General features: G+C 52.1%; 7 protein-coding genes across 7 annotated transcripts; 6 read left to right on the top strand and 1 right to left on the bottom strand.

The window, feature by feature from the left end:
• Positions 1 to 214: 214 nt before the first annotated feature.
• Positions 215 to 984, top strand: BDV17DRAFT_252414 (uncharacterized protein). The gene is made up of 2 exons (XM_073756547.1): positions 215 to 687; positions 744 to 984. Exons 1-2 carry the CDS (start codon positions 313 to 315, stop codon positions 963 to 965), a joined length of 597 nt encoding a protein of 198 aa, XP_073619747.1. The 5' UTR covers positions 215 to 312; the 3' UTR covers positions 966 to 984.
• A 110-nt stretch (positions 985 to 1,094) lies between these two features.
• On the top strand, positions 1,095 to 5,841 carry BDV17DRAFT_252412 (DNA-directed RNA polymerase). The gene is made up of 2 exons (XM_073756546.1): positions 1,095 to 2,290; positions 2,347 to 5,841. Exons 1-2 carry the CDS (start codon positions 1,475 to 1,477, stop codon positions 5,671 to 5,673), a joined length of 4,143 nt encoding a protein of 1,380 aa, XP_073619746.1. The 5' UTR covers positions 1,095 to 1,474; the 3' UTR covers positions 5,674 to 5,841.
• A 131-nt stretch (positions 5,842 to 5,972) lies between these two features.
• Positions 5,973 to 9,829, top strand: xlnR (putative C6 transcription factor). Its single transcript, XM_073756545.1, has 3 exons — positions 5,973 to 7,061; positions 7,117 to 9,350; positions 9,401 to 9,829. Exons 1-3 carry the CDS (start codon positions 6,650 to 6,652, stop codon positions 9,542 to 9,544), a joined length of 2,790 nt encoding a protein of 929 aa, XP_073619745.1. The 5' UTR covers positions 5,973 to 6,649; the 3' UTR covers positions 9,545 to 9,829.
• A 168-nt stretch (positions 9,830 to 9,997) lies between these two features.
• On the top strand, positions 9,998 to 11,431 carry BDV17DRAFT_252409 (putative pyruvate formate lyase activating enzyme). The gene is made up of 2 exons (XM_073756544.1): positions 9,998 to 10,429; positions 10,519 to 11,431. The coding sequence occupies exons 1-2, from the start codon at positions 10,022 to 10,024 to the stop codon at positions 11,257 to 11,259; spliced, it is 1,149 nt and encodes a 382-aa protein (XP_073619744.1). The 5' UTR covers positions 9,998 to 10,021; the 3' UTR covers positions 11,260 to 11,431.
• A 310-nt stretch (positions 11,432 to 11,741) lies between these two features.
• On the top strand, positions 11,742 to 12,918 carry BDV17DRAFT_287281 (uncharacterized protein; the record flags this gene model as incomplete). Its single annotated transcript, XM_073761133.1, has 6 exons — positions 11,742 to 11,948; positions 12,015 to 12,044; positions 12,108 to 12,122; positions 12,177 to 12,413; positions 12,466 to 12,498; positions 12,547 to 12,918. 6 exons carry the CDS (start codon positions 11,742 to 11,744, stop codon positions 12,916 to 12,918), a joined length of 894 nt encoding a protein of 297 aa, XP_073619743.1.
• A 403-nt stretch (positions 12,919 to 13,321) lies between these two features.
• BDV17DRAFT_299462 (glycoside hydrolase superfamily) lies at positions 13,322 to 16,158 on the top strand (the record flags this gene model as incomplete). Its single annotated transcript, XM_073763878.1, has 4 exons — positions 13,322 to 15,214; positions 15,261 to 15,468; positions 15,515 to 15,583; positions 15,713 to 16,158. The coding sequence occupies 4 exons, from the start codon at positions 13,322 to 13,324 to the stop codon at positions 16,156 to 16,158; spliced, it is 2,616 nt and encodes an 871-aa protein (XP_073619742.1).
• A 3,380-nt stretch (positions 16,159 to 19,538) lies between these two features.
• Positions 19,539 to 21,353, bottom strand: BDV17DRAFT_252406 (Zn(II)2Cys6 transcription factor). Its single transcript, XM_073756543.1, has 4 exons — positions 21,278 to 21,353; positions 21,084 to 21,227; positions 20,551 to 21,022; positions 19,539 to 20,496 (listed from the first exon to the last, which is right to left on the bottom strand). Exons 2-4 carry the CDS (start codon positions 21,224 to 21,226, stop codon positions 19,933 to 19,935), a joined length of 1,179 nt encoding a protein of 392 aa, XP_073619741.1. The 5' UTR covers position 21,227; positions 21,278 to 21,353; the 3' UTR covers positions 19,539 to 19,932.
• Between the last annotated feature and the right edge of the window lie 109 nt (positions 21,354 to 21,462).

The following is a 21,462-nucleotide window of genomic DNA, read 5'->3' as shown; positions in this document are numbered from 1 at the left end:
CTGGACCGACCAACGGGCCACGCGTACGACGACGCAAACGGGCAGAAACCCACGAACCTCCGACTGAAGCCGAAGACTGGCTTAGTGGAAGTCGATGTCCCCATTAACACGCGGGTTAACTATGATATTGGGAAGGGGGTTAAGTATGGTGAGGCGTTGAGGAAGAGTCGGAGTGTACGGGAGGGTGGGGCGTATGGGATGGCGGGGGGGTTTAGTGTTGCGAAGGAGGGGGGCGGAGCGGCTTCTGGTGCGCAGGGGGGGAAGGTTAAGGCTGAGGGGGGTGGTTTTGGAGTGAAGAATGAGGACTTGGGTATGGCGTCTGGGGATCAGACGCCTTTGTTGAAGGTTCAGACTTTGGGGGGGAGGATTAAGACTCCTGAGGATGGGGATCCGGTTTATATGCTTGCTGCTTTCCGGGGGGATAAACTGCACCTTTCTCCGGTTACGGCAGTCGTGCAATTGCACCCTCAACTACATCACCTCGACGCGATGGACGAAATGCCAAAGGCTCGGGCTGGAAAGGGCCGGAAAGAGGGCGAGGAGGAGCGACCTGAGGCGGAGGCTAGAGCCGTCGATGTCAAGGTCAAGGGCGCGGAGGAAAGAGAGGTCATAATGCCAGGCAACCTCGACCTCTTGAAGAAGATGCAGGATGAGCTGTGGAAGTCATACGACTGGGTTGATGCCGAGGTATGGATTCTCAGACAAGCACAGGTGTGAAAACGAAGACTGACTGACTCTCGAAGAACGAGGAATCGTGGCAAATCTACGACAACTACATGATGCACCAAGATGTAGAAGAGCTTCCGCAGCTTCAATCTGCTATCAATGGCGAGGACTACCTAGATAAGATGAGCGCGCCGCGGATCGACCCGGCGCGGCCGGAGATGACTGGATGGGCGATGAAGCAGAATCGTCTGAGGCAGAAGCGTAGCGAGTCATCGGGGAGCAGTACTGAAGAGGGCTAGCAGAGCTGTTTGATAAAAAGCCAATCGAATAACAATACTCTGTATACTCCGCAAAAATGTCCTCCGTACCTGGTAGAAACATCGATATTGTAAGGTGGATTCGCAGACCCACCAGAGAAGATCTAAGGCAAATGGAATGCGCGCCCGTCACGTGAAGGATCGCCCTTTCGGGCCCAGAGTATTTTTCACCCCGGAGATTCTCTCTCGACCTTTTCTTTTGCTTCACGCCTTTCAACCTTATCCATCTCACGTCATTCTTTCCCTCTTCTTTCTTGGCTTTGCTTGCGGTGCGCGAGTTGAGAAAGACGCAGGACGCCTTGTCAGTCTGGATTGACAATCGCCTGTTGCGAGGGTGTTGAGCGTTCGCTGTCAATCTTGTTCTTGCATTGCGTCGCATCTCAGCCCTTTTTTTTCATTCTCTTGTCTGATTTAATCGCATCTTATCTATTCGCTTATAATCTTGATTGTATAATATTTATTCTTTCTTGTTTAATAGCGCGTTGTTCACCATGTTGTCTCAACTCGTCCGCTCGAGAAATGCTGCGTCCCAGCTTCGACTTTTGAAAGGACGCTCTCTTCTGCAATCATCAGCAAAATTGCACCACCACTCCCATACGAGTCGAATTACCTCCTTGCAAACATCAACAGACAATGCGACGTCAGATGCTCGTCGCCGTCGTCCTTCCTTCCAGTCAAGTCGCGCCCTTGCCACCGCTACCGACCCGCCAATTGGCCAAACATACTTTGACAACCAATCCTTTGTTGCAGACCTACAACAAGAGTATCCATGGAACTCACTATTCCCAGCTGCTCCTGGGGAATTCAACCCGTCGTCTCTAGTAATTGTGGATGAAGCCATGCACACGCAGACGAAGGCAAAGACCTTTCGGAAGATCCGAGGTGTCGGCGGTGATGAGGAGGAGATGCTTGCCAACCTGGAACTGTCGCTCAAGGTTTGCCAATTCGACCGAGCCTCGAACTTGATCAATCGCCTACGGGAATTCCACCCTGTTGGCTCTCAAACTTTCATTGATCTCAACAACCAGCTTCTGCAGGCTATGGTTTCGCATGCCATTCGTACGCGGAGCTATCCACTGGTGAACCAGATGCAGCGATGGTTTGAGGTCGACATGCCATATGGTGGCATTGAAGCGGATGGCACGACTTACGCCGTCATGATTCAGATGGCTCTGCGCATGTTTCACTACTCAAAGCGCGATCGGGCTGTTCGTCGGTATTGGGAACTTGCGAAGGAGGCCCATGTGGAAGAGGATGTTTTAGCAGTGCCTGTACTCTCAGAGCGGGAATTGGGACAATTATCCGAGGTTTGTTGCCGTCTTCTCCATCTGATCTCGAAATATACTGACTAGTTTTACTATAGATTTGCTCTGCAGACCTTCAACGAGTTGCCATCGACAGCATGGAGCCCAGAATCGAAAAGGAAGATACAGGTCCAGAGGTTTTGGCCGTTGAACAGAAAGGTCTTGGACTTTCGTCGCTGAAAGAGTCCATGTCGATTTTTTCGAAAGCCCCGCTTCCCCTCAAGGCGGACCCCGAGGACGTCGAAAGCAAGGAAATGTACGAGCAACGCCGACAACAACAACTCGAAGCAGATGTGATGCGCGTGTCTCTCAACCGTTGGCAGATGGAGAGGGAGGAAATGCAAAAGGTCAAACCTGAGGCCGTCCTGAGTGGAGACCGTCTAGGGTACATCCTCAGCCAATGGCACACAGATCTCACGGCAAGAATACACGAGGAATTGGACCATGTTGCGGAGGCACAGGCCAACCCTATTATAACCGCCGAACAAAGGGAGCGCTGCGCGTACGGCGTTTACCTACACGTGATGGAACCTGAGAGGTTGGCGAACTTGACGATCATGAGTGCCATGGGCATCCTTGTTCGCCATGGCATCCAAAAGGGAATCAAGCTCGCTCCGTTGGTGGTTCAGATCGGAAATGAATTATACGACGACATGCTTGCCGAGAAATTCCTCCAAAACCAGAAACAAACCGAATCGAAACCAAAGCGCTTGAAAGCTATCAAGGCGATGCTCGGTGGACGGAAAGAGAGAGAAAGTCGGATCAAGTGGAAAAACATCATCAAGAACATGGAGAAGGAAGATCCCAAGACTGTCTGGTCGACGCCTGCAAAAGCCAAAGTAGGCGCTGTGTTGATGAGTCTTCTTTTCGAGGTCGCTAAAGTCCCTGTTGCTATCGAGGAGGGAGCGGCGAAGAAAGGGAAGAAAAAGAAGATGGCCATGCAGCCCGCCTTCCAACACTCTTACCAGATCGCTTGGGGAAGGCGCAATGGCTTCATCCACGTACACCCGGAGATGGTCAAAATCGTCACCAAGGAGCCCCCTCAGGATTTATTGGGCCGCCATCTACCCATGATTTGCAAACCGAAGCCGTGGACGGCCTACAGCGATGGTGCCTATTTCCTTCACCAAAATTACCTGGTACGTACTACCCCAGGCGAAAGTCTGCAGCCTGAATATGTGAGGTCGGCACTGGAGAACCATGGCCTGGAAAAGCTTCGCGAGGGGTTGGACATTCTCGGTGGCACGGGCTGGACTATCAACCAAGATGTTTTCAACGTTATGCTCGAGGCTTGGAACTCCGGCGAAGCCATTGCTGATCTTGCGCCTCTCAATGCCGACTTGCCCATTCCGCCAAAGCCGTCTCCCGAGGAAGGCTACGAAGCCCAGAGGAAGTGGGACTTGCTTGTGCGGGATATTGAGAACAAAAGGGGCGGTTACCATTCGCAGCGATGCTTCCAGAACTTCCAGTTGGAAGTGGCCCGCGCATACCTGAACGAAACGTTCTATCTTCCTCACAATATGGACTTCCGTGGACGAGCGTACCCCATACCTCCCTATCTGAACCAAATGGGTGCCGATAATGCCCGAGGTATGCTTCTGTTCAGCGAAGCCAAGCCACTCGGCGAAAGTGGTTTAAGGTGGTTGAAGATCCAGATTGCCAACCTTGCTGGATTTGACAAGGCTAGTCTTTCCGAGCGTGAACAATGGACGATGGACAAGCTGGATGATGTGCTCGACTCTGCCAACAATGGCCTCAAAGGCCGGCGCTGGTGGCTGAAGGCTGAAGACCCGTGGCAATGCTTGGCTGCTTGCTGTGAGCTCCGGAACGCCCTTCAGCTTTCCAACCCTGCTGAGTATGCGTCGCGCCTACCCATCCATCAGGACGGCTCCTGCAACGGCTTGCAGCATTACGCTGCCCTTGGTGGCGACAAAGCCGGTGCTGAACAAGTCAACCTCGAGCCCTCTGACCGTCCTTCCGATGTGTATTCTGGTGTTGCGGAGTTCGTGAAAGAGGCCGTTAAGCGAGACGCCGCGCAGGGTGTTCCGATTGCGAAGACCCTTGATGGAAAAGTCACACGCAAAGTTGTCAAGCAGACCGTTATGACAAACGTTTACGGCGTAACATTTATGGGAGCCATGCAGCAAGTTCGCAAGCAGCTTGTAGATCACTATCCCGAATTCACCAACGAGCAGAAGCACGAGGGCGCCCTCTATATTGCGCGGAAGATTTTCGAAGCCCTTGGTACCATGTTCACCGGAGCTCACGACATCCAGTACTGGCTTGGTGACTGTGCCAGTCGCATCACGCAGTCGATAACCCCGGCGCAGATTGACGCCATCGCCAAAGATAGCCTAACTCCCACTCGCCGAGGCACATCCGATAGCAAGGCCAACGATCCGGCCAAACACTTCAAACAGACCGTCATTTGGACGACACCACTAGGCTTGCCGGTCGTGCAGCCGTATCGCACTCGCATCGCTCGTCGTATTGACACGGCACTGCAGGGTCTGAACATTGTAGACCGCGATTCCGGCGGCACTGTCTCTAAGCGCAAGCAACTTCAGGCCTTCCCTCCTAACTTCATCCATTCCCTCGATGCTACTCACATGATGCTGTCGGCATCTGCGTGCCACAAAGCGGGTCTTACGTTCTCTGCCGTACACGACTCTTTCTGGACTCATGCCTCGGACGTTGACTCGATGAACCGCATTCTTCGCGAAGCCTTTGTTAAGATGCACTCGGACGATGTCATCAAGCGGTTAGCGGCGGAATTCAAAGTACGATACGGCCGTAACCTGTTCTATGCCAAGATTCCCAAGAGCTCGAAAGTAGCCAAAGCAATCCATGCGTGGCGGAAGGGCAATAAGAGATTGACTCGACTTCAGGAACTTGTTGAGGAAAACAAGCGTCAGACGCTCCTCAACTCGGACGACCCGGAGCTGCAGGCTCAAGGTCGCGCAATGGTCACACCAGCAAGTGTTTTCGAGGAGCTCGGCGGCACCGACAAAGATCTCAATATCAACAACTCTCTCGGCGCAACAGCCGTTGGGCACGTACCCGAAGAATTGGGTACGAAACCCCCTCACCCAAGCCTAGAAGCGGACACGTCGGACCCAGCGATTGCAGCGCTCTTTGGGAACGAGTTCACCAGCGCGGCCGACCTGCAAGCAACGGAAGCAGCTGAGTTGGAAGCCCTCGAAGCCGAAGGCCAAGCCGAAGCGGAGGCCGAACTAGAAGGCGGGACGCGTCCGGCGCCGGAGAAGAAGGCGAAGAAGAAGCAGGAAATGCTTTGGTTGTGGTTGCCGCTGCGGTTCCCAGAGGTGCCCAAGAAGGGCGAGTGGGATGTGACGCGTATCCGTCAGAGCGAGTATTTTTTCTCTTGATTGCATATATTATGGGATGGCGCTTTTGGGAAAAGCTAGTTCGATGGAACGGACTATTGGCGTTGATGGGTTGTTTTTGTCCGCCTGCACGGTGATGTACATTACGCTCTTGTATGAATACATGTATATAGAACCAAGACATATCAAACTTTATCTGAAGCCAGATCACTATTGAGTAGTGTTAACTGTAGCAGTGGAAATTGACTTTCTTCGAGGTGGCAGACCGGGTAAAGGGCGGAGGAGTCTGAGTCCGGGGTAATTTAGCCAGAATCGGCTGAACTCAGTGTCGTCAGTGGCATGGCATGCCATCCTTGCACTCAACTCCTTAGCTCTGGGATGCGAAATACCTGCCTCATATTGATTTCCAGAATCTCACTCGAGAAAGCTGATCTTGTCCCCTCCTGATCATGTCCAGACTCCAGCATGCAGACAGCCGTGCCCGTTTCCTGCAGGCCGCAGCCCTCCAAGTTCTGTGTGCCTGAGGCTGCAATTTCCCCACCTTTTGGATCTCGTTTCCTTTCTTCTCCTGAACCTGATTCGATTCCTGGACTTCCAAGAACCGGTCTCTTTCTCTTTACTGTCGCAGTTCCCTGTGCACTGCGGGGATCATTTCTGCATCTGTCGGTCTGGACGCATGGCCTGACATCCTCGCGCCTTGTCCCATCCTGGTCTCCCATCTCATCTCCCACTCAACCTCACTAGTATCGCAGTCTGGGGTTAGCTTCCTTCTTTGCCTCCTCTCCTCGTCTTTGATCATTTCGTGCCCCTGCCACTACTAGTCCCCTACCCCGGTGGCCCCTCTCCGTGTCTTTAGTTCCCCGGTCTCCGTCGGCAATGTCCTCTCCAGCTCTCCTCCCCATCACGCTATTCATCTTTTGATTCTCTCTCCTCACCTGATCTTTTCACATTTGTTTTCTCCGGCTCTCCGCGATTCGTGTACATTCCCTCTCATGCCCCGTTGATCCAATCCACGAGGATGTCGACTACCTCGCTGCAACAGTTCGCCACGTCCTTTTCTCCGTTCTCGAATTCGCAGTCCGCAAGAATGACTCAGTCCCAGACGGTCGGGCTGGATACCCTCGCCGAAGGCTCGCAATATGTCCTAGAACAATTGCAGCTGTCGCGAGAAGGTGCAGGTGCAGGTGCCGACAACACCAGTTCTGACTCGTTGCGGCACTCTTTGTCCAGATCCAAGGACCAGTTCTACGGCGAGAGCAGCTCCGCCTTTAAACCGTCTTCTGTTCGCGACTCTCTCGCCGAAGCCCGCTCTATGATTCGCAAGAACTCTTCGTCGGCACCTGTTCGGCGGAGGATCAGCCGGGCCTGCGACCAATGTAACCAGCTTCGGACGAAATGCGATGGCCAGAATCCGTGCGCTCATTGTTTAGGTATATTCTACTGGTATTTACGCCGCTGGAACTACTTGTTAACAGATTCGCGCAGAATTCGGGTTGACATGCGAATACGCTCGGGAACGCAAGAAACGGGGCAAGGCTTCGAAGAAGGACATTGCCGCTGCGGCCGCCGCTGCAGGGTACCAGGGAAACGGCGACGCCGACAGGGATATTCCATCACCTTCGAACAGGCGCTTGTCGCAGGACGCCAGTGGCCGGTACGACCCAGCTCTGGAGGCGTCGCGTGTACAATCACTACCTACGAACGGCTTGACCGGGATTCATAACACTCAGTCGGCGCACTCTCAGCCACCGTTGGGATCTGCTCTTGACGCTTTACATCTGAACCATTTCACGCACTTGAACGAGCCTAGTCGTTCTCAGCTACCGCTTTCAGACCTTCGATCATTACAACTGCTACATACAAACCCTCGATCTCCTCCGTCTGCCATTCCACCTCATAGTTTGAACGCTACGTACAACGACAGCGCATTCTCTTTGCTGCATCCCCAGGAGTCGGGTTCCAGTTCGCTCAATCATTTTCGCTTGGGGAATTCAACAGAGAATCCGTCCGCGCAATTTCTAGGATTGTCACCTCCCGCGCAATCCCCGGGTTGGCTCCCACTGCCTTCACCGTCACCCGCAAACTTCCCTTCGTTTCCCGTGGCACCGTTTTCTGGAACTAGCCTACGATACCCTGTTCTCCAACCAGTCCTTCCTCATATAGCCTCTATCATTCCTCAGTCTCTTGCATGCGATCTTCTCGACCTTTACTTCACAAGCTCCTCCTCTTCGCATCTATCTCCCCATTCTCCGTACGTGGTCGGTTACATCTTCCGCAAACAATCGTTCCTTCACCCGACGAAACCGCGCGTATGCTCTCCAGGTCTCTTGGCGAGTATGTTATGGGTAGGCGCGCAAACGAGTGATGCTCCATTTCTGACGTCTCCTCCATCAGCCCGAGGCCGGGTATGTCAGAAGCTGCTGGAGCTGACGATAGGGCTCCTGCGGCCACTGATTCACGGACCCGCACTTGGAGAGGCATCTCCTAATTATGCAGCAAACATGGTTATCAATGGCGTGGCGCTCGGCGGATTCGGTGTTTCGATGGATCAGTTGGGCGCTCAAAGTACAGCGACAGGTGCTGTCGACGACGTGGCGACGTATGTTCACCTCGCGACGGTGGTGTCTGCCAGTGAATACAAAGCTGCAAGCATGCGTTGGTGGACAGCAGCGTGGTCTCTGGCGCGGGAGCTGAAGCTTGGCCGCGAACTGCCACCGAACGCTTCGCAAACGGGACAGGATGGGGAGCGGGAAAACGACGGAGATGACACCTCAAAACGGAATACCTCGTCATTGCTTTCCGCGCATGGCCCCGGAAGCTCGAATGTGAATGTCACAGAAGAGGAACGGGAAGAGCGCCGGCGCCTCTGGTGGCTTTTATACGCAACCGATCGCCATCTCGCTTTGTGCTATAATAGGCCGCTCACATTGCTGGACAAGGAGTGCTCGCAGCTGTTGCAACCAATGAATGATGATTTATGGCAGGCAGGAGACTTTCCATCAGCCAGCTACCGCGCAGTTGGACCGCCAACTGAGTGCGCGGGTCATAGCATGTTCGGCTACTTCTTACCCCTGATGGCCATTCTAGGTGGAATTATCGACTTACAGCAGGCGCGAGAGCATCCCCGTTATGGCCTCGTCTTCCGGAACGGAACCGAATGGGACCAACATACAATGGCACTCACCCAACAGCTCGACGCCTACGGCCAAAGCCTAAAAGACTTTGAAGCACGCTACACAACGAGCCTCGCGCTCGCCGAAAACGAACCAGCCGAGAACCCTCACCTGGACCACGTAAGTCCATCCGGCCGCTCAAGCAGCACCGTCGGCTCCCGCGTCAACGAGTCCATCGTGCACACGAAGATGGTCGTCGCCTACGGCACCCACATCATGCACGTCTTGTACATCCTCTTAGCCGGTAAATGGGACCCCATAAACCTCCTCGAAGACCACGACATGTGGATCTCGTCAGAGTCGTTCCTCGTCGCGATGAGCCACGCCGTTGGAGCCGCAGAGGCAGCAGCCGATATCCTCGAATACGACCCCGACCTCAGCTTCATGCCGTTCTTCTTCGGAATTTATCTCCTCCAGGGTAGTTTCCTGCTTCTTCTCGCGGCGGATAAGTTGCAGGGCGACGCGAACCCGAGCGTTGTCCGGGCTTGTGAGACGATCGTCCGCGCTCACGAGGCTTGTGTTGTGACGCTGAATACTGAATATCAGGTTTGTCTTCTCTACCTTTCCATACGTGTACTATCGGCTAATCGGTTAAGCGAACATTCCGCAAAGTCATGCGCTCGGCTCTCGCGCAGGTGCGTGGTCGCGTTCCTGATGACTTTGGCGAGCAGCAGCAGCGCCGGCGCGAAGTGCTCTCTCTCTACCGCTGGACCGGTGATGGTACTGGGCTCGCACTTTAGTGCGGCCGGTATACCAAGAGATATAATGGGTGGCATGAGCTATATAGCGACAACTGGAGGGGGTTATTTTAACCGGTTGGAGGGTGATTTTGCGGTGATTTGTGATTCCCCTTGCTGTTGTATATCCATGCAACAATCCTTGACTCTTGTTGTTTGGCATTAGGCGATTCTTTGTGCATAGTTCTTATACCTCTTTGTTCTTCTGGATGCGGACCTGGGCCTCTGTATAGTATTCTGGCCACGAATATTTACTTCTTGACATTTGACAAATCTACTATTTCATCTCCAGTCAAATCTTCAAGGACCTCCTCGGGCTCATGGAGGAAATTATCCAATAAGAAGCCAGTAATTAGAGGGATGACGCTACAGCTGAGATAAGCGATAAGCCGATAAGCGATAAGAAATCATCCTCGGCATTTCGCCTCATCAACAGCCTCAACCTCACAATGAACTGTTTCCCCTAACCATATATTCAAAATGTCCCTTCTCAACACAATAGCAAAATCAACATCTCTGACCTCCACCCTCCGCCGTCCCGCGAAACCCCCAGCGGCGAAACCCTTCATACTACGCCGCAACCTAGGCATCCCCCCCCAATACCTCCTAGACACATACACCCCGCGCTACCAACTCCTCTCCTCAATCGATGCGTCCAAAAAGCGCTCAGCCGCCTACGCCCACTTATCAAACTGCAATTTGTGCCCTCGCAAATGTGGCGTCAACAGATTCGAAACGACGGGCGTGTGCCTGATCGGCGCGGAAACAGTCAAAGTAAATACCATTGCGCCCCATCGCGGCGAGGAACCTTGTATTCAGGGGTTCCATGGCAGTGGGAGTGTGTTTTTTTCCGGGTGTAATTTGAGGTGTGTTTTTTGCCAGAATCATGTATGTCCCTCCTCCCCTCCTCCCCTCCTTTCATCCTCCGTTCCCGGAGTGGGTTTTGGAGGCTAACGTTGAGGGTGATGGGTGGGCAGGATATAGCCCACCAGCGCAACGGCTTCGACCTCACGCCCACCGAACTAGCAGAATGGTACATGAGACTTCAAACCATCGGAAACGTACACAACATCAACCTCGTAACACCAGAGCACGTCGTCCCCCAAGTCGTGCTATCAATCCTCGAAGCACGGGACATGGGCCTCCGCATCCCCATAATATACAATACATCCTCATTCGACTCTCTTGCGTCTCTCGAGCTCTTGGATGGGTTGGTGGACATTTATTTACCAGACTTTAAGGTCTGGAAATCGAGTACCTCGAAACGTCTCCTCAAGGCGGATGATTACACCGGGACCGCGAAGGAGAGTATCAAGGCTATGCATAGACAGGTCGGAGATTTGAGCTTTACATCTGATGGGATTGCGCAGAAAGGTGTGTTATTACGGCACCTTGTTATGCCTGGGATGGAGGATGAGGGGAGGAGTATTATGCGGTGGTTGGCGGAGAATGTTAGTAGCGATCTTTATGTTCATGTTATGGAGCAGTATCATCCTGATGCGCATGTTGGGAAGAGGAGGAGGGCTACCAAGAAGTCGAGGGCTGGGAGTGAGGCTGGAGATGGGGATGGGAAAGAGGAGGAGGTGGAGGAGGTTCGGTATGCGGAGATTAATAGGGCTGTTAGGGATGGTGAGCTGGGAAGTGTGAAGGATGCGGCGGTGGAAGCTGGGCTTTGGAGGTTTGTGGAGGTTAATGAGAAGAGTTTGTTCCATATTTGATTTGTTGGTTTTTTATTGTTAGATTTGATAGAGATAGATGCCCTATGTATGATAGTTGGATGGATGGTGTGCATGACAGTAGGTGGTTAGCCAGTGTGAACAGGTTGACATGGACATGTGAACCACACTTTTGCTTGCACAACAGCAGAGGGACCAGTTTGCATGCTTCCATTCCCTTCCCTTCAGTTTTCTTCCCTCTTGTTTATTCCCCTCTCCTCCCAACTTGCCGACTAAGCAGGTCACGACTAATCACTAGAACACACAAAACAAAAACAAAGATTTCCACCTCAATCTCGACGTCAACCTCGACGACGAAGACTTCCATTTCCTCCCCAAAGTCCCAATTTACCAGAACCAAAACAGCGCCTTCTTTCCTACAATACCCTACTACCTCTACCTCCTCAACACACTCGATCCCATCCACCAGGGAAACAAAGAGGCCGCCAGACTGGCCCATCTATCCAGAGCCAGTCGCCCGCGCTATGGCTGACATTCACGCGAAGAAGGTGAAGAAGATGGCTCAGGCACAAGAGCCCACTGCTGCGAAGCCCGCTCCTGCTGGCACTGCTACCAAGACCAAGACCTGCATCAAGTGCGCGAGGTCTTACCCTGAGGACCAGTTCCTCAGTAAGAGAGGCGGTGCGCCCGTGAAATTGTGTGATCCTTGTCGCAATGCATCGAGGATCTCGGTGTGTTAAGCTTGTTCCCAATCTCATGAGCCTATGTATTTTGACTGACACTTGTGTTCTTGACAGCACAAGAAGAGACGTGCAAGGCAGGCGGCGGTGCGTGTTCCTATGTCTCGAAACTGACATTCAAGGCTAATCCAACCAATTGTTGCTGCATAGGAGAAGGAGGCAAAGGTACCCCCTTTTGATCTATGAAGTTGAAGCTCCGTTGCTGACTCTTTCGTGAAGAAGGCCCGAGCCGAATCGATGTCGTCCGCGCCAGCACGATCGCCCGTCCCTGTTTCGGTCTCTGCGTCCCCTGCTCCTGCCTCTACATCTCCCTCTCCACAGGTGGCCCCATACTTCGAGTCCCCTGGCAGTGATACTTCACCTGGACGTATGCTCATGCAGAACTTGTCGAATGTGGCAAACCACGGTGAAATGTACCCGGACCCTGAGCCTATTTCGAGCTACGGTGAGGTTGCAGTGAGTATTCGTCCTCAGACCTGCCAACTCAGTCTAATCGATCGTTCTCCAGCAAAACGTTAGCGAAGCTATGACACCTTGCCCAGTTAGTACCCACCCCATCTTACCAAAGCTTGTCACCTAACTTGAGCAGACTAAACAGCGGTTTTCTTCAACCGCCCCTTCTAGCCCTTTCCTCGACAAAAGTGACACCCACGAGAACCTCCTCGCCAAGTTCAGCGCTAAACCGAAGAACAATGATTTTAGCGCCAATGCCCAGGATCTCGGTGTCCACCTCTCTGTGCCTCGCTTCGGAATGCACAAAGTTCCCGTCGACCAGAGGGCAGTCAAGGAGGAGATCGGGCTGAGAAGCCCAACCGCGGACAGCAGATATGGAGGGAGCTCGGCTGCGTCCAATGAGCATCATACCGATCTGCACTTTGACCAGGCGCTTGATAATGGGGAGGTTGTGCGTGTCAACATGTCGATTGTTTGCAGATTCTTCAGATACCGCACCCGCAACTGAGGAGAGACACCGTCATGGCTAGACTGGCAGGATTAAGCTGATGTGGGCATCGGGGTGGGTTTGTATTGAGTAGGAACAAACGGAGAAGGTATTGGATAGTTGTGATGGAAAGTGCTTGTATCTTGTTCAGTTCAGGGTGCTTTACCAGTAACAGCAGAAAATTGAAATTATGAAGGGAGATCCTAGATCTCAACCCGAAGTCCGTGGAGATCGAATTGTTGTTTCCCAGTCCAGCAAGTGCAGGGTGGTCGTTCCTTCCTCAGCGCCTCTCCCCATCGAAACTAGGCATGCCTTCTCCCCTCCCAAATCTTATCCTCTCTTCCCCAGACGCGCCATGCGCTGTGCGGTCCATCCATTCCCTTTCTTGTTATTCGTCTATTTTTACGCCAAAGACCTCTACACAATGTGGCCGTCTTGGCCCGCATCAGCCGCTGTTCTCTGGACACTTCCAGTCGCTCTGGGATCCAGCCAGCCGCTGTGCCCTGCGTCCTGCACTGCTGACCCCAGCAACTGGACGCCATATCATTCCCTCGAGATCTTCAAAGACTGCCACCGCTCGGTGCTGCTCGACTTTTCGTCCCACGGTTCCACTGAAGCAGCTTTCAGCATTCGCGCTTGCACTGTCGATGACAGACCGGATGCCGAGTCTACCGATCCGCAATCCATTGTCGTCAATCCTGGAGAGACACAAACCGAGATATCAAGCTCGGCGGGCGATCACGACGACAGCGCCTCGATTCGACAGCTCAATCTCCTTCTCCACCATGTCCAGACGGCACTGATCAAGACCCCGAATCGCGATATTCGGAGTATGATTGGACGTCTGCGCACTACAGCAGTCGGTATCTACAACGGCTTGGCCATAAACGATACTCTGACGGCATCTGTCATTGATACGCTCAGAAGCAAGACAGACGGATGGGGGCGAAGGACTACTGCAATTCAGCTATGCGGTCGCGATCGCGACGTCGACCACACCTTTGGCATTGCTCTTGATACGGCCGGAGACACGGCGGCAGTTCAACAGGCAGTCGAGTCATGGGCGCGAGGCAGATGTGTTGAGAGTGGCAATGGAGCTCTCGACGCCAGAGATCTTACCGCAATCGAAGAACTTCCCGTCGTTGCAAATAACACCGTCGAAGAGAAGGTGAATAACGTCACAGTTCCCGCTGCTGAGCAGCCACTACGCAATGTGTCCTTTCCCATGACGAGGGAAAAGGTGCATCATTCACCAGTTCCCGCAGTCCAAGGACCACAACACAACGTCTCGCACAGCTACACTACCAACGGGATCGAACAACAGTTCACCTGCGTTACAGAGACTGTCAGGAAAGGCGACACTTGCGGCGACTTGGCGAGGAGATGCGGCGTGACCGGCGACGAGTTCATGACTCTCAACTCCCAGGAAGGTCTTTGTACGTGGCTCCGACCAGGGGAAGAGGTCTGCTGCTCCCCCAGGACTCTGAAAGAGGGCAAACCAGAGATGAACCAAGACGGCTCATGCGCAGCATACTTGACGAAAGATGAGGATACTTGCGCCTCAATTGCCAGCGCCCATGGCCTTCCGGAAGCCAAGATAAGCTATTTCAACGACGGCAGATCCTGGGGCTGGTCCGGCTGCAACCTAATCCACGGTGGCTTGAGGATATGTCTAAGCGAAGGATATCCCCCACTCCCTCCCCCGAGAACTGGTGCAGCATGCGGTCCAACTGTTCCGGGAACGGAGATGCCAACTGACGGGACTCCTCTCGCTGCCCTGAATCCATGCCCGTTGAATGCGTGCTGCAATACCAAGGGGAACTGTGGCGTATCCCCCGAGTTCTGTATTTTCGAGGAGGGCCCTACCGGAAACCCCGGGTCGGCGCCAAAGGACCGGATGGGATGCATCTCTAATTGCGGAATGGATATTCTGGATAACTCGGAAGCGCCTGCTGAGTTTATGAGAATCGGGTATTACGAGTCTTTCAACCTCGACCGACCCTGTCTGAATCTTCGCGCTGCCCACATCAAAGTCCACGACTATACTCATATCCACTGGGGATTTGCCACGATCGACACAACTTTCCGTATCGGCGTCAACGATACTCATAATCAATGGGCTGACTTCTTGGCTTTGCAAGGGGTGAAGCGCATCCTTTCGTTCGGCGGATGGGGTTATACTGTCAACGGTGAAGTGTATGATGTCCTACGCGAAGCGATGAAGCCAGAAAACGTTGATACATTCATCGTCAACATCATGGAGTTTGTCCAGGACAACGGCTTGGACGGCGTGGATTTCGATTGGGAGTACCCAGGAGTAAGTTTCTCCAGTCGGGCTTCTTCATTTTGCTAACAGAAAGTAGGCTTCGGAATTCCCCAGCGTCGCCGCAAGCTTACACTCGGATGGCCCGAATTACCTCGCGTTTCTGACGAAGCTGCGAAAGATCTTCCCGCGAGAGAAGACTGTCTCTATGGCTGCGCCCGCGTCCTACTGGCACCTGAAAGTGTTTCCGATCGCAGAGATGTGGCATCACCTCGACTATGTTATTTATATGACCTATGATTTTCACGGTACGGATGTTTCACTTATCCAAGCAATAATCTGACGAATATACAGGCCAATGGGACTACGAAGGTTTCTACGTTCAAGACTGGTGTGAAGGGGGCAACTGCCTGAGAAGTCATGGTAGGTTATATTTTCCATAGAGGATGTGAAAGCTAACGGTTTAGTGAACTTGACTGAAACGAATTACGCCCTTGCTATGAGTAAGTGGATGAAGCACCGCCTGAATGTACAAAGACTTACCGTCCCTAGTCACCAAAGCCGGTGTCCCGCGGAGCGCCATCGCTGTGGGTGTGGCTAGTTACGGACGTGCCTTTGGCATGACGGACGCCGACTGTACAGAACCAGAGTGCAAGTTCAAGGGCCCAGAGACAGCAGCGATTCCTGGAATGTGCACCAGAACCCCGGGTGTTCTTGCCATCGCGGAGATCGAGGCGCTGATGATCGAGGGCGATATCAACGAGTCCTACTACGACCCAGCTTCTGACTCCAATGTGCTTGTGTATAATGATACTCAGTGGGTCGCGTTTATGAGCAAGAATACAATGCGGCGACGGGTGGAGTACTATCGGAGCCTGAAATTCGGCGGATTTGCGAACTGGGCGGTCGATCTGACGCACTGGAGCGGAGATGACATTGAACCAGAGAAGCAGGTGTTGGATTTCTTTGTTCTGGGAAACGCCGGTCCTGCTACTTGAGCAATTGGCAGGTTGTGGGAATTGTACCGGGCTCACGGTCCTGCACCGAACACCAGTTGGAACTACCCTTTCGCATGAATATCATACATTTATCCATACCAACACAGCTCGCATTCGAGTTTTCTTGTAGGACCTCGCATGTTTTTAGACCGGAGGGTTCATATCTGCCAATTCTGTGTAAGACGAGATCGGAGAGAAGGCCAAGAAGAGGGAAGGGGAAGGGAGCGGTGAATTGGCTAGTTAGGGCTAATCTGCGGACTATGGCCATCATCACCACCACCACAGAGATCAGGACGACGTTCCCGTCACCAGGTCATGGAAGCGCTGATTTTATTAATTCTTAAGTTCACGAGTATATTCCATGGACTCCTTCCGGGCCGGCTCTACCCATTATAGATGCGCCGACCTCCCCTCGTTCTCGTCTTCCTCTTTCTTCTTCCTACAACCGCCCGCCTCCTCAAGACGTCGTTCTGGTCTGGTAAGGCCTCTCAGCCACCTCGGGGTGGCTGGAGATGTAGATGTGCCCTTCATTCTGATGAAAGCCGTTTTATATCTTCGTTCACCTTCGTTCCTCGCTTTTCACGTCAACGTCAAATATCTCCACTGAGAAGGCCATTTGGCCGTGGGTGCCTACCCCATGGCCACCACGGCCCTATTCTGGTCAGACTTCCGACCCCTGCTGGAACGATCACAGATCCAGCCGCGTGAGCGATTCCTTACCTTTCGCACGCTAGTGGTGCCAATGTGTAGCTATAGATGTCTGTGTTGCTGGAAACTTTGGCCTAGGCTAGCAGCTTCGTTTGGCCAACCAGTATCTCGACCGACTAGGTAGGCATCCTTGCACCCCCCGGGCCCTAATTCTTCAAATCCTCATCCATTTGGCGAGACGGGTTCGGGTAAGGTTGCAACTTGGGCGTGGGTGTGCGGTGGGTGTGCGGTGCGGCTACAAGGAATTGTGAATGGCGTTCTCACTCTAGTGGCCGAAAAGATCTCGTGCTCCCGCTCGACGCAATACCTGCTGGCTGTCTGGTTGCGGTCGTTGGTTTGGTGCCTCGCGCACAGGCTAGCCATTCCAGCTCCCACCGACTGTAATTTCCGAGCACCAGAATAACAAAGGAGGCGATTGTTTGAAGAGGTTCTTGATGGCGAGGCTATACACAGCCCACCTGAACTGTCGCATACTGGTCATAAATCTAGTACTATGTCTAATGGCCACGGGCAGCCCCTGGAAGATAATCAAGACATCATGGGTTATTTCTGGTTGCTCCAACAGCTGGGCAGGCCCAGGTCATGACAGTCACCAGGATTCAGGTCCTCTGGGCCTCGCCAGTTGTCGGGATGGCAAATGGTTTGCGACCGTGCTCTATCTTTTGCACACAAGGCCCATAGCCTTCGATCCGGCGAATGCGGGACCGGTCAAAGACACGGCCGCTAAAGCTAGAATATATATTGTTCTTCGACCCCAAGAAACCCCCAGTGATGGCCTTCACGAAATGCCTACAATAGTCATCCTGTCAGTACGGGAAAGACGCGGTCCTTGACGTACTTCCCTTGCGTCTACGTGGCAAAGCACCCAGCTTTCGGATGAGGTGACTGACAACATTTGTCGACGCCACTTCATCCTGAACCCGCGGAGTCGAGGAATTTATACCCAAGGTCCGTCAGAAGGCTGGGGTAACCCAGATCCTCCGCTCAGTCCTTTACAACACGTTTAGGATGCGCAGCGATATCCGATTGACCTTCCGCATTGGCGACGCCCTTTGGCCGACCATCGGGCTGAGTTATACCTGGAGCCAATGGCGGATTGACCTCAGGGGGCGATCTACTGAGGATTTCTAATGCCTTGATAGACTCGTATATATTAGGAGCCGAGGCGCAAGAGAACGTACAGCCAAAGAGACTATTCCCCAGGCATTCGAATCAGGTCAGCATGGCTCACCGCACACTCCCTGGCCTGCTTTCAATTCCTGCCCTGAAACAGAAAGGTCCTAATAGGCCCGGTTTCAAAGACACACCGTCCGATATCAATAGAAAGGCTAAGCTTGTCAAGAATTCGCGAAAGTTAATCTATTAAACAACCCTATATCTGCTAAACTCGTCGCGTTTGACAACCTGCAGAAATAATTTAGATAACCTTGATTGCTTACCTACTATAATCCTGAACTTTGCCTGTACCTGGACCTTGATACTTCGGAGATAGGGAATAGTATCATGGTATGCTATCTAAGTTCTGAATTTGAATATGAAGATCTCGCCGTACTATCTCCGCGAATAAAGATCAAGCCAGTTTCCTTCCTCAGTCATAGCCTAGTAAAGGCTCAACAGTTACACTGGCTAACTAAATTAGAGCTGTCCTGCTTAGTATAGGCACTCTGGAAAGTTCGGCATATAATTAAATCTGCAGAGAATGTTGCAGTATATACCAATCACGTGTTAACTGCCAGTATTTTAAAGCAATTATCAATAAACACTATTACCCTTGAAAATTTTAACTTCAGATTAGTTCGTGCGAGTTAGTATATTCAGTAGTTTGGATTGTTGGTTTTCCACAAGCCCGGTCGAGCGAACACCATCCCGGACGCGTTATCACGTCTTCCCTGAAATGGTCGTTCGGCCACTGACAGGACCCTTGATCTCGACAGTTTAATAGCAAACCCTTCACCTACTACAAGCTTGCAGCTAAAAATTATTGGGAACCGCTATGTCGAGGTACCGGCGCGTTGCTGAATCCAGGCCATTTTCCTCTCTTACTCTGCTTTGTTTGCTTTTTTTTTTTTTCACCCGCAGGTAGCAGCATCGTTGTAAGGACCTCCTCCCCCTATCTATTACCGATCGATTGTCTCCCACATTACTGGAATACAGCCAAGAATAATAACCTCCGAAGCCTCCAGTAAGTATCTCTCCAATGACATCTGGTCTGGCCCGCCTGGCAGTAACCTGATTGCTCACACCGAGCGAGCAACAGGAATGGAAACCAACGACGAGAATGAGACTACCTACCCTACCTCCCCTCGCACTTTTACCACCAACGAGCATCCCGAACTGCCCTAGATCTGATAACCAGGAGAGCCCCCGCAAGAAACAAAAGTGCCTTGAAAGAGAGTGTAAGAGCCAGAACTATGGGGCATTAACAGGTTAGATAGAGGCCGAGGGCAGCTCGGGAAACTACCAGGGTAGCAGAAATACCATAAGCCAGTTACTGTTAAAAGTCCCGCTAAATGATCTTCGCGGATACTAACGCTGCCGAAATCAAAACCTCAGTAAACCTAGGTCTGTTCAGTTGATGGTAGGGCAGAGCCTTTGGAGATTCTGACCCAGAACCTTGCGCAGTTGGAACCATTTGTATGTACTGCCACGTCTATTTGCGAATTCGCCAGATATGCTTGTCTGCTAGTCCACGAGCTGTAGGTTATCACTGTCCAGAAGCCATAGCAAACAGGAGAACGGAGACTGGGGCTGTCAACAGTTTACCAAGTACTATTGCAGCTGATCCTGCATACATCCTCAGCCCTAACAAAATCCCCAGTATTTGTTGTTGTTAGGCCGGTACTAGATCCCCACCGTCAAACTATTTTGACATTGCACAAATCCACGGGGAAAGCCCAGACTTCTTTGTTAGCCAGGGAGTGGCAATCAGTGCGGCGCGCAGGTTTCTTGGTTACACCAGGCTCTGGCTGCAGGAAAGAGAGGATAGCTCTGTTTAATAACTACCTAGTCAATAGCAATGCTTATCAAGCAACAAGCTTTTGCACGCTGCAAAACCCCTTCACTCCATTACTCGCTATTTAGCTCCAACAAATTTGCCGACTTTGATATCCAGTCGCGTTCCAAAGTGTCCTCCAGCCTGTGGCGGTAGACATCCTCTGTAGCCGCAGCGTCCCATTCTGCTTTATCTACAGCCTTCCACAAGGAAAGGTTCCTTGGTAACGGGAATTGCAAATCATTTGCGCGTAGCACCGTGCTCGATGTCCTGGTTGGATTCAAGTCGTCTGTCCAAATTTCCTGCCCGCTGCACGCTCTGCAGACTCTGTATAATGCTATGTTAAATTGTTTCACTTCCTCAATGCTTACCCAAACATATGCTGGGAGATCACTCTGGCAATATCGGGCAAGCATGTTTGGGTAGTATAGCATGCCCAATTTCTTGCAACTCTGGACAAGCCTGACAAGTAAATTGGCATCAGCAGGGGACAAACAAGGCTTAAGGTCTAAACCCAGCGGTCCACTGCCTTTATACAGTACAGCGAAAATCAAGTGGAGTAAGATAGCCTGGTATGTTGGGATAGGCCAGGAACAGGCACTGCATGCGTCCTCTGAACAAGAGGCATCCCAGAGTTCCTGCATTGTGGTTGTCAGCGAGATAGGCTGCTTTATGATGCTCGGCAAACAAACCTTTTGCTCATGTATAGCAGAGCTCAGAACGTCATGAAGGGCAATTGCTCTTGACTGTGCATTATGCTCATTGCTAAGCCACAAACCAATAACAATGATCGACTGGACAAGTAAGGGTGCCTCATCGTACTTGCGAAACGACCCTTGGTGAATGAATGGCCAGAACGGATGGAACAGCTTGAAATACAGATCAATGAAATGCCTTTCCCTTTCGGAGCGACTACTCTTTGACTGGGTGGGACCATCATGCGACACTGGTGATAGCGATTCAGCTGGGCACGTGATGTGACCACTCTGCTGTACTTCAACGCTCTGGCTTAAAGAACACTGTATTCCGCGACGACAGCAGTTGGTACATGGTGGACCCTTTTCGCATCGAGTCTTCTGGTCTCGACAGCTTGTACAGGCGACTTTAATGCGAGTGGGCCCCTTCACTCCATGTATCTTCCGCATATGGCGCCGGAGCGTGTCACTGAGAAAACTAGTATTAGAGCTACAATGTTCAGATACCTACAGGAGACGATTGTGCTTACCGTCGGCCAAACTTCTGGTCACAGGTTGCACAATTGATCCCTTGCTCTCGGTCGTGTTGCGCCTCGTGGCGACGCCGATGCTCCTTCCGGTGATAGCTCGCCTCGCAGCGTGGAAAGCGACATATGAATGGTTTTGGATGCATTCTGTTAGCTTTTCAGCGCTCATAGAATGTAAAGAGTTGGAGGAGCATTACATGCTGTCGACCTTTGGTGACGGCTAAGAATCTGCTTCAACGCCGAACTTATCATTAGTCAGCGTCCGCTCGGTCATATATCATATCGTTCTACTTCCTATTTATATTTCTTCTGTATATAGTGTAGCTTCGCTGCTAGATTCAATGAATCAGACCTTCATATTGGGGTGGTGAGATACCGACCA

This window comes from Aspergillus undulatus (assembly GCF_047715775.1).
Source record: "Aspergillus undulatus strain CBS 261.88 unplaced genomic scaffold BDV17scaffold_4, whole genome shotgun sequence".
In the NCBI taxonomy this organism is placed as follows: Eukaryota; Fungi; Ascomycota; class Eurotiomycetes; order Eurotiales; family Aspergillaceae; genus Aspergillus; species Aspergillus undulatus.
Note: the sequence above shows the minus strand (reverse complement) of the source record. Positions and strands in the feature narration are given on the sequence as shown.

What these genes read in the sequence shown, in the direction of transcription:
- BDV17DRAFT_252414 (XM_073756547.1), top strand. Translation starts at nt 313, where the DNA reads ATGGCGTCTGGGGATCAGACGCCTTTGTTGAAGGTTCAGACTTTGGGG. An exon ending in ACGACTGGGTTGATGCCGAG is followed by an intron (nt 688 to 743) that starts GTATGGATTCTC and finishes TGACTCTCGAAG; the next exon opens with AACGAGGAATCGTGGCAAAT.
- BDV17DRAFT_252412 (XM_073756546.1), top strand. Translation starts at nt 1,475, where the DNA reads ATGTTGTCTCAACTCGTCCGCTCGAGAAATGCTGCGTCCCAGCTTCGA. An exon ending in AATTGGGACAATTATCCGAG is followed by an intron (nt 2,291 to 2,346) that starts GTTTGTTGCCGT and finishes GTTTTACTATAG; the next exon opens with ATTTGCTCTGCAGACCTTCA.
- xlnR (XM_073756545.1), top strand. Translation starts at nt 6,650, where the DNA reads ATGTCGACTACCTCGCTGCAACAGTTCGCCACGTCCTTTTCTCCGTTC. An exon ending in TCCGTGCGCTCATTGTTTAG is followed by an intron (nt 7,062 to 7,116) that starts GTATATTCTACT and finishes AGATTCGCGCAG; the next exon opens with AATTCGGGTTGACATGCGAA. An exon ending in CGCTGAATACTGAATATCAG is followed by an intron (nt 9,351 to 9,400) that starts GTTTGTCTTCTC and finishes TAATCGGTTAAG; the next exon opens with CGAACATTCCGCAAAGTCAT.
- BDV17DRAFT_252409 (XM_073756544.1), top strand. Translation starts at nt 10,022, where the DNA reads ATGTCCCTTCTCAACACAATAGCAAAATCAACATCTCTGACCTCCACC. An exon ending in GTGTTTTTTGCCAGAATCAT is followed by an intron (nt 10,430 to 10,518) that starts GTATGTCCCTCC and finishes ATGGGTGGGCAG; the next exon opens with GATATAGCCCACCAGCGCAA.
- BDV17DRAFT_252406 (XM_073756543.1), bottom strand. Translation starts at nt 21,226, where the DNA reads ATGCATCCAAAACCATTCATATGTCGCTTTCCACGCTGCGAGGCGAGC. An exon ending in GACCAGAAGTTTGGCCGACG is followed by an intron (nt 21,023 to 21,083) that starts GTAAGCACAATC and finishes TAGTTTTCTCAG; the next exon opens with TGACACGCTCCGGCGCCATA. An exon ending in CTGCTATACATGAGCAAAAG is followed by an intron (nt 20,497 to 20,550) that starts GTTTGTTTGCCG and finishes ACCACAATGCAG; the next exon opens with GAACTCTGGGATGCCTCTTG.